The sequence below is a fragment of the Schistocerca serialis genome, chromosome 7 (genome assembly GCF_023864345.2).
Source record: "Schistocerca serialis cubense isolate TAMUIC-IGC-003099 chromosome 7, iqSchSeri2.2, whole genome shotgun sequence".
NCBI classification, from domain to species: domain Eukaryota; kingdom Metazoa; phylum Arthropoda; class Insecta; order Orthoptera; family Acrididae; genus Schistocerca; species Schistocerca serialis.
In genome coordinates this window covers 268325555-268341482 of record NC_064644.1, presented here as the reverse complement: position 1 = coordinate 268341482, position 15928 = coordinate 268325555, and the positions used below count along the sequence as shown (strand labels likewise).

Genomic DNA, 15928 nt, shown 5'->3' with positions numbered 1-15928 from the left:
CAAGATCCACACCACTTGCTCACATGCCCTCTATTGGAACAACACTGCACAATACAGGACTTGGTTGAGGCAAATAACAAGGCTATTAACATTACCACATTCTAGAAATGCTGACCGGACATGGAAATCTCTGAATGATAGGTGGGTGGCAGGCTTTGGTTCACTGGCAGAATACTAGGGAAAAGAAGAGTGCTTACCCATTCTCAAATACTGCTCGAGTGTGTAGGATCTGTACCAAATAGGACTAACAGGGGATATTGAACATATGAGAAGGAGAACAGCACCAATGGTCACAGGTCTGTTTGACTCTAGGGAGAATATCACTTAGATTCTGAAGAAACTGAATTGGCAAACACTTGAAGATAGATGCAAACTATCCCTTGAAACCTGTATACAAAGTTTCAAGAACCAATTTTAAATGACAAATCCCTCACATATTGCTCCCATAGGGATCATGAGGAAAAGACTAGACTAATTACAGGGCACACTAAGGAGGCATTTAAACAATAATTTTTCCCACACTCCATACGAGAATGGAATGGCAAGAAGACCAAATGAGTGGTACATTGGGAAGAATGTTCTGCCCTACACTTCACAGTGGTTTGCAGAGTACGGGTGTAGTTGCAGATGTACTTCCCACTGTACCAGTTGTTAGGGCTTCTTCCCACTCAAATCATGTATGATTCACGAGAGGAATGATTGCTTAAATGCTTCTGTGTGATCTGTGATTGGTCTAATCTAGCCTTCACTATTCCTACAGATGTGGTACATGAGAGGTTGTAGTACATTCTTGAGATTTCTCACTTAAATGGGTTCTTAAAAAACTGAAAGTAGATTTTTTGAATAGTATTAATTTGCAGCACTGGCTTTTATTGTTAGGAATAATCCTTCTCTTTCATATTGTTCGCTACTATGTAGTTTTGGTATGTAGCCATTCTGAAGAGTAGAGTATAGCCCATTAAATGTATATATGGTACTTAGGTTATAGCATACATGTCTATGTCACGTAATCTAAGAACACAGCTCGATTGGCTGGACTTCAGAATTACAGGTGTAAGTGAGCAGACAGCAGCTTTTTTCTGGAAGTAGAATTTATCACATTAAATTTTGTCTCGATAAAAACAACAGTTTATAGCTGTTCACAAGAATTAACATACACTTATAAAAAAAATCTTCATTAAACTTCTAAAAGTAGATTAGATGTGTGATTTACACACAATCTTCACCTTCTTATATCTTCAGAATGTTTCTCTGAAGCAAATTACCTTGTAACAATAGTCAGATCTGCTGCTTATGTTTTAGATGCTCACTGAAATATTAAGTACACACAAAATTTGATTACACACCATATTTTGCTTCACCTCAAGGAAACTAAATTTATTCTTGGGTGAAGCCAATCTTAAACACAATATTTATTCAGCTGCACATGTGCTTTATTAATTATGATCAATAATGCAAATCTTACTGGAAATAGCATCTTTTAAACAGAGGTCAGTTGAGATAAATGCTATCTTTCGGGCAAAGAGCATTTCACCCTCTCCCTGCACAGTTTGACTGTCACTTCAATTACACTGTGCAAAATCTTTTCACACAGAGTGCTGAGTTAGTCTTAGTGCCATAGTTTTTCACCCCTGCTAGTAAGACATATGTGTGCCAAGGCAGGTTTAAATTGCTTCAAGCATCTCAAAATTATGCTTTATATGTCACCCCATCCTATTGCCAACCCAGGTGTTAACTGTCATCACTATTTACAATAATCAGTGTACAGACATACCAAAACTATGGATTCAACACTACTGTAATTCATTTCCAATTGTTTGTATCAGGGTTGTCACAAGTTTCCCCAAGTGAAATTCCCTGATACTCCCTGGTTTCCAGGCGGGTTTTAGCATTTTATCCCTGACAAATTTTGAGATCTTAAGATTAAGTAAAGACGTAAGTTGACAAAAAGAAATGTAAGGACTTATGTATTTCTTAACCCTCTAGCTTTGAATGAACAGCAAGTTTTAATGAACAGCAAGTTGTCTCCTTTACAGGTTTTATGACCTGAAGGCTAAGTAAACAGGTAAGTTGTGTAAACTGAAACCATTTTTAGATGAAGAATTTCTGTTTTTATTAACGAGTTAACTCTAACTTTGGATTAACAGCAATCCTGTAATTGCTAACACTAATCAAATGAAACTGAGAAAAAAAATTATTCAAGAACCTTTCTTCTGTTACTGTTAGTTTACTTTTTTGGTTGCATAATTCGATTTTTAAATACACAGATGGTGAATATTACATTGTAAAACACTCAGATAGAAATGCTACAAAACTATCAGTCCTCTTCATATGCAGAACACATATTGACATGCATATGATGTATCCTTAAAAACACAAATTTATCAAAGCACAGAATTAAAGTGCTTACAGAAAATTTTACTTCGCTAAAACTGTTCTTCACCTAATAGTTATGACAGTGACGTATTACGAAATCATACTTTAAAAGAAGCTTTTATAGCAGAACCCAATACTTAACAACAACTTATCACTCCAAAACCTCATAAATCATGTTGAATACTTTTATTTTAAGGTGTTTATATTAAGACGATGTGATAGCTTCCATCAATGCTTTTAAAGATAGAACATATTTTCCATGAAATCAAATCTTTTAAATATTTGTGATGGCATCAAATCATTATACAAATTGTTTGAATCACAGTGCAAGAATTGAAAAGAAAACTGTTCATCAGATAAAAACCAATACAAAATTTAAAGTTTGTCAAAACTGCTTTTATATCTAAAGTGCTGACAATCTTATGACTGAATGACAACTAAACAGAAGTTTTGCCTTTGAATTAGCTGCTACGGTATGTGAAAATTCAGTAATTTTCAGCAAATTAGGTGACATTTTCAGCCCTTTCATGTAAAATTCAAATAAATTTTAAGCTGTGAGAAAACACACTGCATGTATAAAATGATCGGTCAAGGGATTCAGGCATTATATTCAGTCTTAAATGACAGAGTGTGTATTTTTAAATAGCTCCAGTCCCAATAATTACCAACCGTCCCAATAGTTACCATGTGGGACTGGGAGGACTGAGATAATGGAACAACTACACACAAATGCTAAGATAATATAACAAGACATACATATAAAAATAATCAGTACATATCTTCATCCCTTATGTACAAGGGTTACCACATATTTTATTAGGTGCTAACGTTCAGCAAATACTGAATGTTTACCTGGCCAACATCATATACATTGTATCTGAAAAGTTCTTAAGAAAATAAGAATTTTTAACAATGGTTCAAATCTTAACTATAGTACACATACTCGTAACAAATTGCTGGAAATCAGAATTCATCTATGCATCACCGGTAACAATAATGATTTACTACTATCTCATTTTTAAGTTTTGTCTCAAACCATATAAGTCATTTTTCAAATGATGGGCTGAGGACAAATATTGCAGCAGAGGTGGCATCAATAACTATTCTTTGGAATACATCTTTCTTTTCACAGAGGATTATCAGTTGTCACACACCCTCCTGACAGGTCTGCTAGATTAGGACACAAACCTACACTCTTGCACAGAACTCCAATTGAATGTGGAAAGTTGAGATAAGTACTGACAGACTGAAGCAGTATGTGGGTAGCAACAGGTGCCTTAAAAGGCTGTGAAGGAAGAGATTCATTTGCAAAATGGTTGTAAGGATCCTTCACAACTGATGGAAATGGAGTAACAAATGTTTTAAGATACATGACCTGAAGTACTTTTTGGCATCAGTTTGTGTAACACATTTGTAAAGAAGTTCTTTATAAATTTACTTTTCTTTGTGTGCAGTCTACACCTGGCACATAAGCTGCCTGTCCATTATTTCCCTAAGTTAGCATGGACTGTTATGGGCTGTCTGCTATGGTCAAGATTATGGCACTAAATATTTCATGCAGGTTTGAAAAAAAATGGACACAAATTAGAGTATATAAAACATGTATTCGTATTTTGACAAGATTGGCAAACTGAACATCAAAATGTAGACAGAGATCTTTTCAGTCAACTTTTTCATTAGGTTTCGTACTTTGGTAACACCTTCATCTTACAATATAGGACTTGTGAACTTTCCAGGCAAGACAATGTACCAGGTCAGACAAACATAAAAGAAATATGTTGTATAATATAACATTAAAGTTTAAAAAATAAGAACAGTGCTAGCGTGTGTTTAGTGACTTTTCTCTGTCAAATAATAACACTCTGTATTTTGTCAAACAAACAATTCAAATCAATCAATGTAAACCAATCAGAACTCCTCTGTGAGATTTTCCACTCAGTACGGTGGCCCTTTGTCAATATCTGTGACTTTTTGGCATCCAGTTCTTTAAATTGCTGGATGATTGACCTCTTCCATCTGGCTCTCTTGACTTCTTCATCTTCTTCAGGTTGCTTCTGCTTTCAAGTATCACCACACTGATCCCGAGCATTGCAATAGTCCAGAATCATTCTCTTGTTAACGTGACTCTTGGAGACACCACCAGCTGATTTCAGGACATCATGTACTTGACATATGGCTACCAATGTCTTGGTTTCTTGGTTGTCTATCATACACTCTTTATTAATGGAAAAACCTTGTTCTACAAAGGCTTGACCATGCCTCAGAATGAGAACTTTTCTCATCTCAGTCCTCCTGTAGTTTACAAATAGATCCAAAAATATCTCCTTACCAAGATGTTGCACGAAGTCTTACTCAACTTTAACACAGTCCTTAGCACTTAACCAATTCTGTAAAGAGAATTTCCACAAGACATTCAAGATTCTAGCCTTGCTAATTCTTGGGCTGCTATTTATCACAAATGGATCACAGAAGCTTATGTATCTACAAATGCTGTACTTAAAAGGTGACTTTAGAAGGAGATTTGAGCACATTTCAATCAGACAGACCCTGCACTCAGTGCTTAAAGTTAAAATACCTTTGGCAGGTGCTTTTACTTTTCTGAGCTCAGACCATATCTAACTTCATGTCTATTGCATGAATAAGATCAGCTTTATAATCAAGTTTTATACCACACACTGATTTCATGGCAGACAATACTTCGGCCTTAACTAATAAAGACAGCACATCAGCAAGTAGAGACGACAAAGCATTGTAAAGGAAAGGTGCCATGGGGGCCACACATTAGAATTCCTTCAAAAAGGGCGTGACCTGACCCAAAACAAAGCTAAAAAAGATATTTTAGCTGGTAGCAGAGGATCTTTGAGGTACTTCAACATCATTTGCTAGCTATAAATATCCATTTTAATCTAGTGCTCCTTTACTTTGTTCACACAAATCTTTAGGAAGATATGGGTTTTACACCCTGATTGGCTACATACTCTTTTTCCAGCCAGCCCATGGAGCAAAATTTGTTTGGGAAGGGTGAATTTTTGGGTCTATTAAATCTTTTACAATCAGCTCTTCTTGCAGGTACATACTCCAGCACAGTATAATTGATCTCAGAAAAGGTACAAGGCCCCAGTTACTCTTTAAGGCTGCATTCTTGCAACTCTGATGAATTGTATGAAGACCACAAATCCCATCAATATTGATGCACTATCCCAATCAATACTCTTCAAATTAAGACAAAAATCCTTCACAAATGTCCATCCATTGATACCTGAAGCATGTCGGTAAAATTCAGATCAGAAGTTTCTATCTTAAAACCATCCAACTTATTGGCAGCAGCGGTATGGCCTAAAAATGCAGATGAACAATAGTGTATTTCAACAGTTTGTTAGTTTTGTGGCAATGTCTGAGAGCAATATCCATTTTCTGCAACTTAGCCACCTTGTTAAGGCTCTCATCAAATAAAATTACAGAAGGAACGTCCCCTTCAAGATCTTCAAGAATATTTTTCCTAAAGTGCAGAGCTAACCCATGAAAAATACTATATGATTTCTTGGTCTGCCCAAGCTGCATCTTACTAGCAACATTATCGTTAGGGAACATAATCGGAAACAAAGTAGTCTGCTTTCCTATAGTAGAAAAGGACTGTAAAGTCTATAACATTTCCGCCTTTGTAACATCATCCTGAATCAGGTACTTTGAAATATGACTGCTAGCCAATGGAGTGATAGTGGCAGTGGTGGAGATGACAATACGACTGTTAGTTGGCGCAGCATTAGTGGCAATGATGGAAGTGACACCAGGCTGCAGTAGCTGGGAGGTCGACAAACTGACCTCAACAGTGAGCTTTCCAATTGACCACGCTATCTTATCAAGAGTCAAGGGAGCATCTTCATTCTGCCAGTTATATTGCCAGATGACAGTGAGTGTGATCCGGAGTACCAGTATACTGAAAACAATCAAATATCAAAATAAGACAATGGAATGACTCTTGTGATCCTACATACCTGCCAACCTTTAAAATCCAAAAATCAGGAGACGCACTTTTAAAAAAAATTAAGATGTACGAATGCTCAAAAATCGTGGCTCATTTGCAGTATTGTCTGGAGACAACTGATGTGAGTCTTTTCCTGTGACATCAAAAAGCAATATAACGGCTATTAAAATACAAATAAAAACACTGGAACTAACCAGAGCATTAATTCTATATCTGTTATATGTAGCATAGTTCAATTGTGGTACTAGGTCGGAATGTGTTTTTGATCATTTCTCCTTTGATTGTGACAGTTTTTGTTCTTGCAGAGTTGTATTTTTTCGCTATATTGCTATCTGATAACATTTTCCTGAATAAGTCACTCGCATGGTCAGTGGCATTAATTGTCAAATTCTAAATGATGTAAACAATTTTAACATCAAATTCCAATTTTTATTTTTTTATTTTTGTCACAAACTTAGTATTTTCTCTGTGGTTTGAAATATCGCTTTTCCCACCATGTGACATGTGATTACAAATGTCACATCAACAAAGATAAGGTATCTCTGTTGTGCAAAAAGTGGCAATTGACCCTAAATAAAAAAAAAAGTGTGAGGGCATCCACATGAGTACTAAACAAAATTCATCAAATTTTGGTTAGAAGATAATTCACACAAATCTCAAGGCTGTCAATTCAACCTAGTAGTTGCAATTATGAACAACTTCAATTGTAAAGAACATATAGGTGTGTGGGGAAGTCATGTTTGTTGGCAGAACACTTAGAAGATGCAGCAAATCCATGAGAGAGACTAACTACACTACACTTGTCTGCCCTCTGCTAGAGTGCTGTTGCAGAGTACGGGATTCTCACCAGACAGGATTGACAGAGAACATTGAAAAAGTCCAATGAAGGGAACCTTATTTTGTGTCATCACAATACAGGGGAGAGAGTGTCATCGAAGTGGTACATGAGTTGAGGTGGCACTAATTAAATCAAAGGTGTTTTCTGTTGTGAGAAGAGCCATTTATGAAATTTCAATCACAACTTTCTCCTCTAAATGCAGAAATAATTTGTTGACCCCACCTACATAGGGAGAGAGTATCATCATAAAAAAATAAATCAAAGCACGAACGGAAAGATTCAGGTGTTTGTTTTCCCTGTGCACTCTTCGAGGTGGAACGGTAAAGAAATAATATGAAAATGGTACAATGAACTGTCTGTCAAGCACTTAAATATTAATTGCAGGTTAGTCAGGTAGATAAAGATTATATAATGCAAACAACATGTCTTTCCTTGACATAATAATTCACTGAAATTGTTGCAATATTGCTCCAAGAAAACAAAATGAAAATGTTTGCATTCAGCTCATTTCAAAAAAGGTTGAAACAATTGCATTGGTTGTACCTTCTAATAGACTGATGTTATTCCTAATAATTTGGTCATGCTAATGTCTGTTGATTCATCAGTTATAATGTTATACACCCTGTCACCAATATCTTGCCACAAATTTTCCACACAACAGCGCCTTAGTAGATGTTTTATTGCTATACTATGCTTTGTTCTATGGGTTTGAAGTTTTCTGGTAACATCATTGTCTGAATTTAGTCATGTACAAGTCACTTAAGTGACCACATGGTATGATCGCACAATTGCAAAAAATGCAAGGGAACCTTTAACTTGATTCCCGTCTAAAGAGCCTTTCATGGTTTTGAAAGTATTTTTGTTTAGTGCTGCAGCTGCCTTGTTGTTTTTTGTGGCACTATGGCTTATATCTTGGCATAAGAAGCTAACAAAGTACTATAACAAAATTTGCAAGATGCTTTTGTGTGATTGCCAAAAATTCTTTCTAACCAGTCTGCAAATTTACAATTGTGCAGTCATTCAGCACGACATTTCTGGGCATACTGTGCCTTTACTTTGCCTATGTTTAGTGCTAAAACAATATCCAGTGATGTAAAAAGAAACCACCTAACACCGGCACTATAGATATGCACAGTGCATGCAGCTGCAGATTTATTAATACTAGAATGCAATACAATACAAGACCGATGACAGAATACCATGTATTATAAATGTTTAGGCGATACAAATTCAAGAGCTGGTAGACATTAATAAATTAAATAGTGCTATTTTCTGTATGTTGAATGAATCAAGTGACTCTTAAGAGCAATTTTACGATACAACCACCCTAATATGTTTAAAATCTACCATAATTCGCACTAGCCACTAGACAGGTACCAAAAACCACTAGATTTATTGGGAAAATCACTAACTTGGCAGCACTGGCACAGTGACAACACACAAATTGGGTATGAGTACACATTCTACAAAATGTGCAAGAAAGAGGAAAAAGTACAATCTATAACATGTTGTGTGCAAATTCCACATTTCTACAAACTCTGAGAACTAAATCGATTAAAAAGACTAAGAAGCAAAGGACGTTCCACAATTGGCCAAAAACTAAAATGATGTGTTTTCAAAGCAAACATCTTAGGTTTGATGATCATAGCTAAAAATTGGGAGAAATAATGGAATAATCAGGAGGTGGGAGCAAAAGCTGAAAATTCAGAGTCTCCCGTATAAATCAGGATAACTGGCAGGTATGTACTATCAGGGGAAGAACAGTGATTATCAATAGATGTGTATGTCTGGTTTCAGAACCCATGTGCAATGGAGAAGGGATTAATAGAATCAACCTTCTCTACTAAAGAAGAAGCAAGAAGAACAGAAACATAGGGAAAGCAGGGCAGCAAGGCGTACCCTGTTGATCCTCTTCAATGAAAAACCAGTGGCAAGTTTCCATAATCAACGACAAAACATGACATTAGAAAAGGGCCACATTGCTGAGGGCAAAAGACTTGTTGCATACTGTGCAATACACCTGGAATTCTAACACCATCAAACCTCCAGTCATTCAGCCATTCAGCATTGAATTTTACCTTGCTTGGTTTCACCATGATATACTACTAGAACAATAGTGCTGCAACAATCAAATCTGGTGTGCCTCTGAAAGCAAGATGCCGCAGAAAAAAGGATTTTCCCAATGAGCCACAGATTCTTTGATACCTGCAGCACCTGCCTGTGTGTTTGTGGAGGCCCAACCTTGAAACTGTACCCACAGAATGACAGAATAAAATATTCACAGCATCCCTCATGGCTCATAAATGGTCCACGTTATCGAAACGAGATTTTGAAAAATGAAATATTTGAGTATTTTTCTACATGATAAGCATGATTTTGTGCAAACTCCACTTTGTTTTGCAAAAGGAAGTAAATTAAAAAAAAAAAAACCAAGAGAAATGTAGTTGTTACTCAAAATTGCCCAATTCTGAGTGAGTGGTTTTCAAGAAACAGCAAGTTTTAGTTCCTTCAGGTCCCGAGTTCAAGTCTCAGTCCAGAACACAGTTTCAATCTGCTGGGAAGTTTCATACCAGTGAACACTCCACTGCAGAGTGAAAATCTCATTCTGGAAACATCCCCCAAGCTGTGACTACCTAAGCCATGTCTCCACAATACCCTTTCTTCCAGGAGTACAAGTTCTGCAAGGTTCACAGAAGAGCTTCTGTGAATTTTGGAAGTAAGGAGACAAGGTACCGTCAGAATTGAAACTGTGAGGATGGATCGTGAGTTGTGCCTGGGTGTTTCCATTGGTAGTGCACTTGACCGCGAAAGGCAGTGGTCCCGAGTTTGAGTCTTGGTCTGGCACACAGTTTTAATCTGCCAGAAAGTTCCATATCAGTGCACACTCCACTGCAGAGTGAAAATCTCATTCTGTTACAATGAAGGGGCTGGAGCAATGACCATATCGAAAAACATACAATGGTATCATGAAATAACTTGTTTGAAATTGATGCTTGAACATTACATAAACAAGAATGTAAAAAATAAGGCTTACAAAGAGATGGTTGAAAAATTTCTAGACAGTATTCCGACTGTGATGATATAAAAGCTAAGCTACAAAATTTGAAATGACGTTTCATAAAAAAATTCTTTGCTTGTGTGACAATATTGTCTGCAGCTGCTTTATAATAACTGAAGATATTTTAAATCAGTCTTTGCAGCTGCAGTACAAGAAAAAATAGTGCCAAATGAGGAACTATCTAAAAAAGCTTGAAGCAGATGGTGTTTCTTGATGTGAGCAAAAATCTTATGTACTAACATCAACATCTTTTGTAACAAATTGATTTTAGATAGAGAAAGCAAGCCAAGTGGTATATGTGATTCATTAAGACCATTGATGTTATTTTATTTCAATAAAACAAAACACATTTGGTGACAAAAATATGCATTTCCTTGGGGTCACAATACAGATTTAAAATACCTTCACTAATTTCAGAAATAACCCCAGGAAAAATAGGCTCTTGAAAAAAATGTACAAGGTGGGGAAGAGTTGTGTAAATCAACACTATCGGTGACCGCCAATAAAATGTTGGTTCTACCATGTTCCTTGTTGTTGGTTACAGTCATTAACCATTGTGTTATGTCAATTATTTTACAGGTATCATGTGATTTTTCCTTTGAGAAATATATGAGTACATAGCATACAAACCACCAGCAGCTGCCACAATTTTCTTCTTCTTATCGTCCATACTTTCTAATATATGAACTTTTTTCGAAGTGCAAAAATGTACTGGGATAAATGAAATGTTTATAAAATGCCACAACGTAATGGTGGTGGCATAGTCAAAATTCCTGAAATCCATCACCCGTGGCCTCTGGCCTGCCAAGGAGCATCGCAGTTCTGGGTCCATAGATAAACCACGAGAATCTGCCACATTACACCACACACAGACAGATCCAATCTGTGGGCAGATCGATGAACCGGATCTGATGGGCAGGGCCTGCACATTAGTGGGAAATGACAGGCTTCGGACCAGCAGGTCTGATCAGTTAGAGATACCCACAGAAATGGCCTGCAGTTTTGGCTCATCACAGAAATCCACTTGTGAGGCCAGCTAATCACAAGTCACAGACATCATGTTGAAGAAATGAGACCATAGTGATCAATCCATGCAACAGGTAACTTGTGCGAATACTCTGAGGATCAATAATAATGAAGATAGGTAACAACTCACCATGAAGGTATTTGCTGAGCCACTGACAGACACACAGAAAAGATAATAACACTCTCACAACTAAATTTTCAGCTATAGCCTTTGTCAGAACATGAGAGCACATACATATTCACACACTCACTCAGACACAGCTCAGGTACACATGACCACCATCTCTGACTGCTGCATCTACTGTCTCTGAGAATCAGATCCAAAAAAGCCACTCCTCATGCCTCCCTGCCTCTTGTTGGCAGCTGGTGGGCTAGTGGTAAGAAGTGGTGGTGGCACTGAATGCAAGCTGAGAGGAGTAGTAGGAAGGGGAGAAGCAGTAGGAACGAGGGAGTAGGGAAGCAGTCCACATAATCAGCTGCACCCAGCCAGTGATGCTGCATGACATCTCAGTAAACAAACCATTTCATCTACTGAGACAAAATTGAGATTTTTACAATGTTGTTTTTTCACCAATTTTCCCTGATTTCCCTGACGTGTTTGAAATTCCCTTATATTCCCTGATTTCCAGAATCCTGTTCATGTATCACTCCATGCACTGCCACATTTCACCTGTAAGGATACTCAGGATGTCTTACAGAAATAGTATGTTTTTCCAGGCTCTAAGTCATATACACATCAAATTTGACTGAAATTTCTCCAAGCATTCTAGAGTTATTTACACACATCACCACTTTCCCAAACTCAGCTCAAGAATTAGGGGTACAACGCAATCTAACTGTCACAACATTTTTTTTCCTAAATAGTATGTCACATGTGTATGAGGAAGAAATCGCTCCAAGTCCTTCAGAGGTGTGCTTTACACGTTACAATTTCTTAATGTCACAACCACCCTTATAGGTTAAACGATATTAGCTTGTCAGCAATTAGCCTAGTAACTAAAACAATGAATTTGATCCTAATATAGTTTCTGTTGAATTTTTGTTATATATAACTCTCCCTTAAATTTTCTTTATATATAAACAACTCTCCCTGCCCCCTTCATATAATCACTACAACCCTGAGGCTACTAGAGGTGTCTTACCCAGCACTATATTTTTCCAGATAGCAAATCAAAAACGTAACAAAATGTTGAAACTGCTCTACACATTCCATGCTTACGTATCACCAATTTCCATCTATAGCCCCCCCTCCCCCATATTCTGGAACACACCCTAACAAGTACACTCTTAAACACACTGGTAGAGAAAAGACAAAAATAGGGACGCTATTTCTGCTTAAAAATAAATGAAAATAAAAAACAAAACAAAAAATTCTGATGAAAGCTACATGAGTTTCTTAACATTTAGCGTACTTACCTGGTACTATATCTGATGGTAAGCAGTAACTAAATTGAATTTCAGGCGTAGGTATTAACAGAGTTACATCAGTAACAGTGCACAACGTCTTGTCATTATTGACAAGCACTATTTCAACATTTACTGTTTCTCCCAGTCTGACTAAACATTCTCCGTTTTCCATTTTTACACTCTTAGATACTGTGGCTGTATCCATGTAATAAAGTTTTCCATCAAGGGCTACCCTATTCCAAGAGAAAAGAAGTGGTTAAGTTAATGACACTAGCATTTGTGATACTATGGCCCCAGTGGTGTTTCTGGCCACTATGGGTAACACAGAAGACATAAGTAAGAAATAATCATAAATGCAACACACCACCACATTTAAACCTATGATTCCTTAGAGTAATGGAATGTAATAGCCTTTTTCATTAAAATCATGCCTTGAGACTAACAAAGGTCTTCCAAATTATGGATTGTACTTGGTCTGAATGAGAACTGGCAATAAAGTAGCATGAATAGAATTGCTTGTAGATTAACAAGATCACAAATTATTCATTCCACTCACCAGTGTCATAAAAGCATATGACAATTTAAGAGAATGGCACATATATTTACTTGTCAAGAACTGTCTGTTTCTTATGACCCATCAAAAATATGAAGCACTGTTGGTTGGAATTTTTAATGCTCTGTCAATAATAAAATCATTAGAGATGGCACACCACACAAAAACAGCTGCATCAAACAATTGAGAGTCCAGGATACTCACCACATAGAGGAGGTATTGAGTCATAGAAAGGCACAATGAACAACAATTTTAGACATATTTTCAGCAGTCAGACATAGTCCTTCTTCAGAAGTAGAACCCTCACACATTCACACAACTCACAAACATATGGTCACTGTCTCTGGGCACTTAAGTCTGGGTCTTGAATGTCCAAAAACACCAGCCACGTGTGATACAACAGCCATGTGTTGTTATTGTGTGAAAATGTGATAACTCTACTTCTGAAGAAGGACTTTGTCCGAAAGCTGAAAATACGTGTGGTGTTCTTTCTCTATGTGCTTGTCTGTGACTCAACACCTCCATTAATTGTTGCAGGATAATTTACTTGTAACCACATACTGATTATTCCAACTGAGCAAACAGGAACTAATTAGGTAAAAAATGTGGTTGCCTCTTTATGTGAAGAAACTAGAAACATGTTGAAGAACTACCATAAATGTAAAGGATAAGGAGAACACCTGTTCTGCAAGGTGTGAAAATGTATCGCAGGATTTTACTAACATGGATTTATTTACTCACATGTTTTTTCCTTCTTGGTCTTGAAATAAAACAATCCCTTGTTTTGCATTCCTTTTTCGATACCCTAATGAAACACTCTCCGAAGAGGCAATTCATTGAGAGTTTTGTAAATCCAATTGTATCTAATAAGTGATTTCGTGTAATATATTAAATTTCACAAAATTTATAATTTCATTTGATTACTTGAATGTCATGTTTGTCCAGTATATGCAAGCATTATTTTGCATTCATTAATCAAGCCATAATTAAGAAAAATTACGTTGGCATTTCTGTTTTTCACTATTTTGTATAATGTGATGTATATCTTATGTAAAAATCTTTTATATTGTATATGCCAGTTTGGGCATAAAATACAAAAGGTTTTGTGTATAGTTATTCACGATAACTTTGAACTTTTAATTGTTAATTTTATAAAATTGCGCTCTAGTTTTGTTAACTTCCTAGTAAAGAACATATAAATAGGGGGAGCAGAAGGCTCAGAAAAGCTCAGTTGGAGACGGTTCACGAACGCAACCACTGTGTCACACGTGACTTTTCTGTGTGCTAAGTCAGTCCATTCAAAAATCATTTCTTTTTTGATTTTGTCACATTTTTCATGCAGCCATTTTATCGTGGCTCCCCTGTCCTCCCTATTCATTTTATTTCTGAGTGATTTATATTGCTATATTCCTCTCTTCACCTGAACGCTTTTGTACTCCCTTCTTTCACTGATGAATGTAAGTATTTCACTTGTTACCCAATGTACTTTGCATTTACCTTCTTACACAAGGGTAATCCCAAAAGTAAGGTCTCCTATTTTTTTATAAATACATAGACCTGTTTATTTCTACAATGGTTTACATCAGTTTACAGCTTGAACATTTAGCTATTTTTCGACATAATCACCATGTCTGTTGATGCATTTTTGTAGATGCTGTGGCAGTTTTTGTATGCCCATGTCATACCAGCTCACCGTCATGCTGTTCAGAAAGTTATGAACCTTTTCTTTCACCTCAGCGTCAGAGCTGAATTGCTTTCTGGCCAAATGCTCTTTTAACCTAGGGAACAGGTGATAGTCACTGGGTGCCAAGTCAGGACTATAGGGTGGGTGGGTGATTATGTTCCACTGAAACCATTGCAGGAGAGCAACAGTTTGCCAAGCGATGTGTGGGTGTGCATTGTCATGGAGAATGTGTACGACCTTGCTCAACATTCCTCTTCTCCGGTTCTGAATTGCCCGTTTGAGTTTTTTCAGAGTCTCACAGTACCTGTCAGCGTTAATTGTGGTCCCAGCGATTCAGCTCCTATGATGAGGTGAAATAAGAGGTTCATAACTTTCTGAACAGCATGGCGGTGAGCTGGTAAGATATGGGCATACAAAAACTGCCACAGCGCCTACAAAAATACATCGACAGAAATGGTGATTATGTCGAAAAATAGCTAACTGTTCAAGCTGTAAACTGATGTAAACCATTGTAGAAATAAACAGGTTTATGTACTTAAAAAAAATAGGAGAACTTACTTTTGGGATTACCCTCGTACCTATTTGTGCCTGTCCAACATCCATGATTGCTCTTTTTAGAGATGTATACTTCTATTCAACTGAACTGATGCTGTGGTACTCCTAATTTCAGCAGCCTCATCTTTAGTGACCTTCAAATGTGCATCATCTTTCCTCAGTACTTTAACATACAATTTTCGTCGTCTCTTAAACTTCAGTTTATTCTTCATCATTACTTAATTCTGATTGAGTCTATATTGGCTCCTGGGTACATCTTACAATTCAGTATCTGTATGACCATGATATAATCCAGATGGAATCTCCCAATGTCTCCAGGCCTTTTCCAAATATACCTCCTCCCCTGCCTATGAATTTGAACAGCGCATTAGCTATTACTAACTGAAAATTATTGCAGAACTCAGTTAGTGTCTTTCCTTTCTCATTCCTACTACCAGTCCCATGTT

General features: G+C 36.9%; 1 protein-coding gene across 1 annotated transcript in view; it reads right to left on the bottom strand.

The window, feature by feature from the left end:
• Nucleotides 1-15928, bottom strand: part of LOC126412662 (putative helicase MOV-10) — a 431824-nt gene that overhangs the window by 318490 nt on the left and 97406 nt on the right. Inside the window, exon 4 of the mRNA XM_050082364.1 lies at nt 12700-12923. Within this exon, the coding sequence (XP_049938321.1) occupies nt 12700-12923 (224 nt within the window). The remainder of the gene's footprint in view (nt 1-12699; nt 12924-15928) is intronic.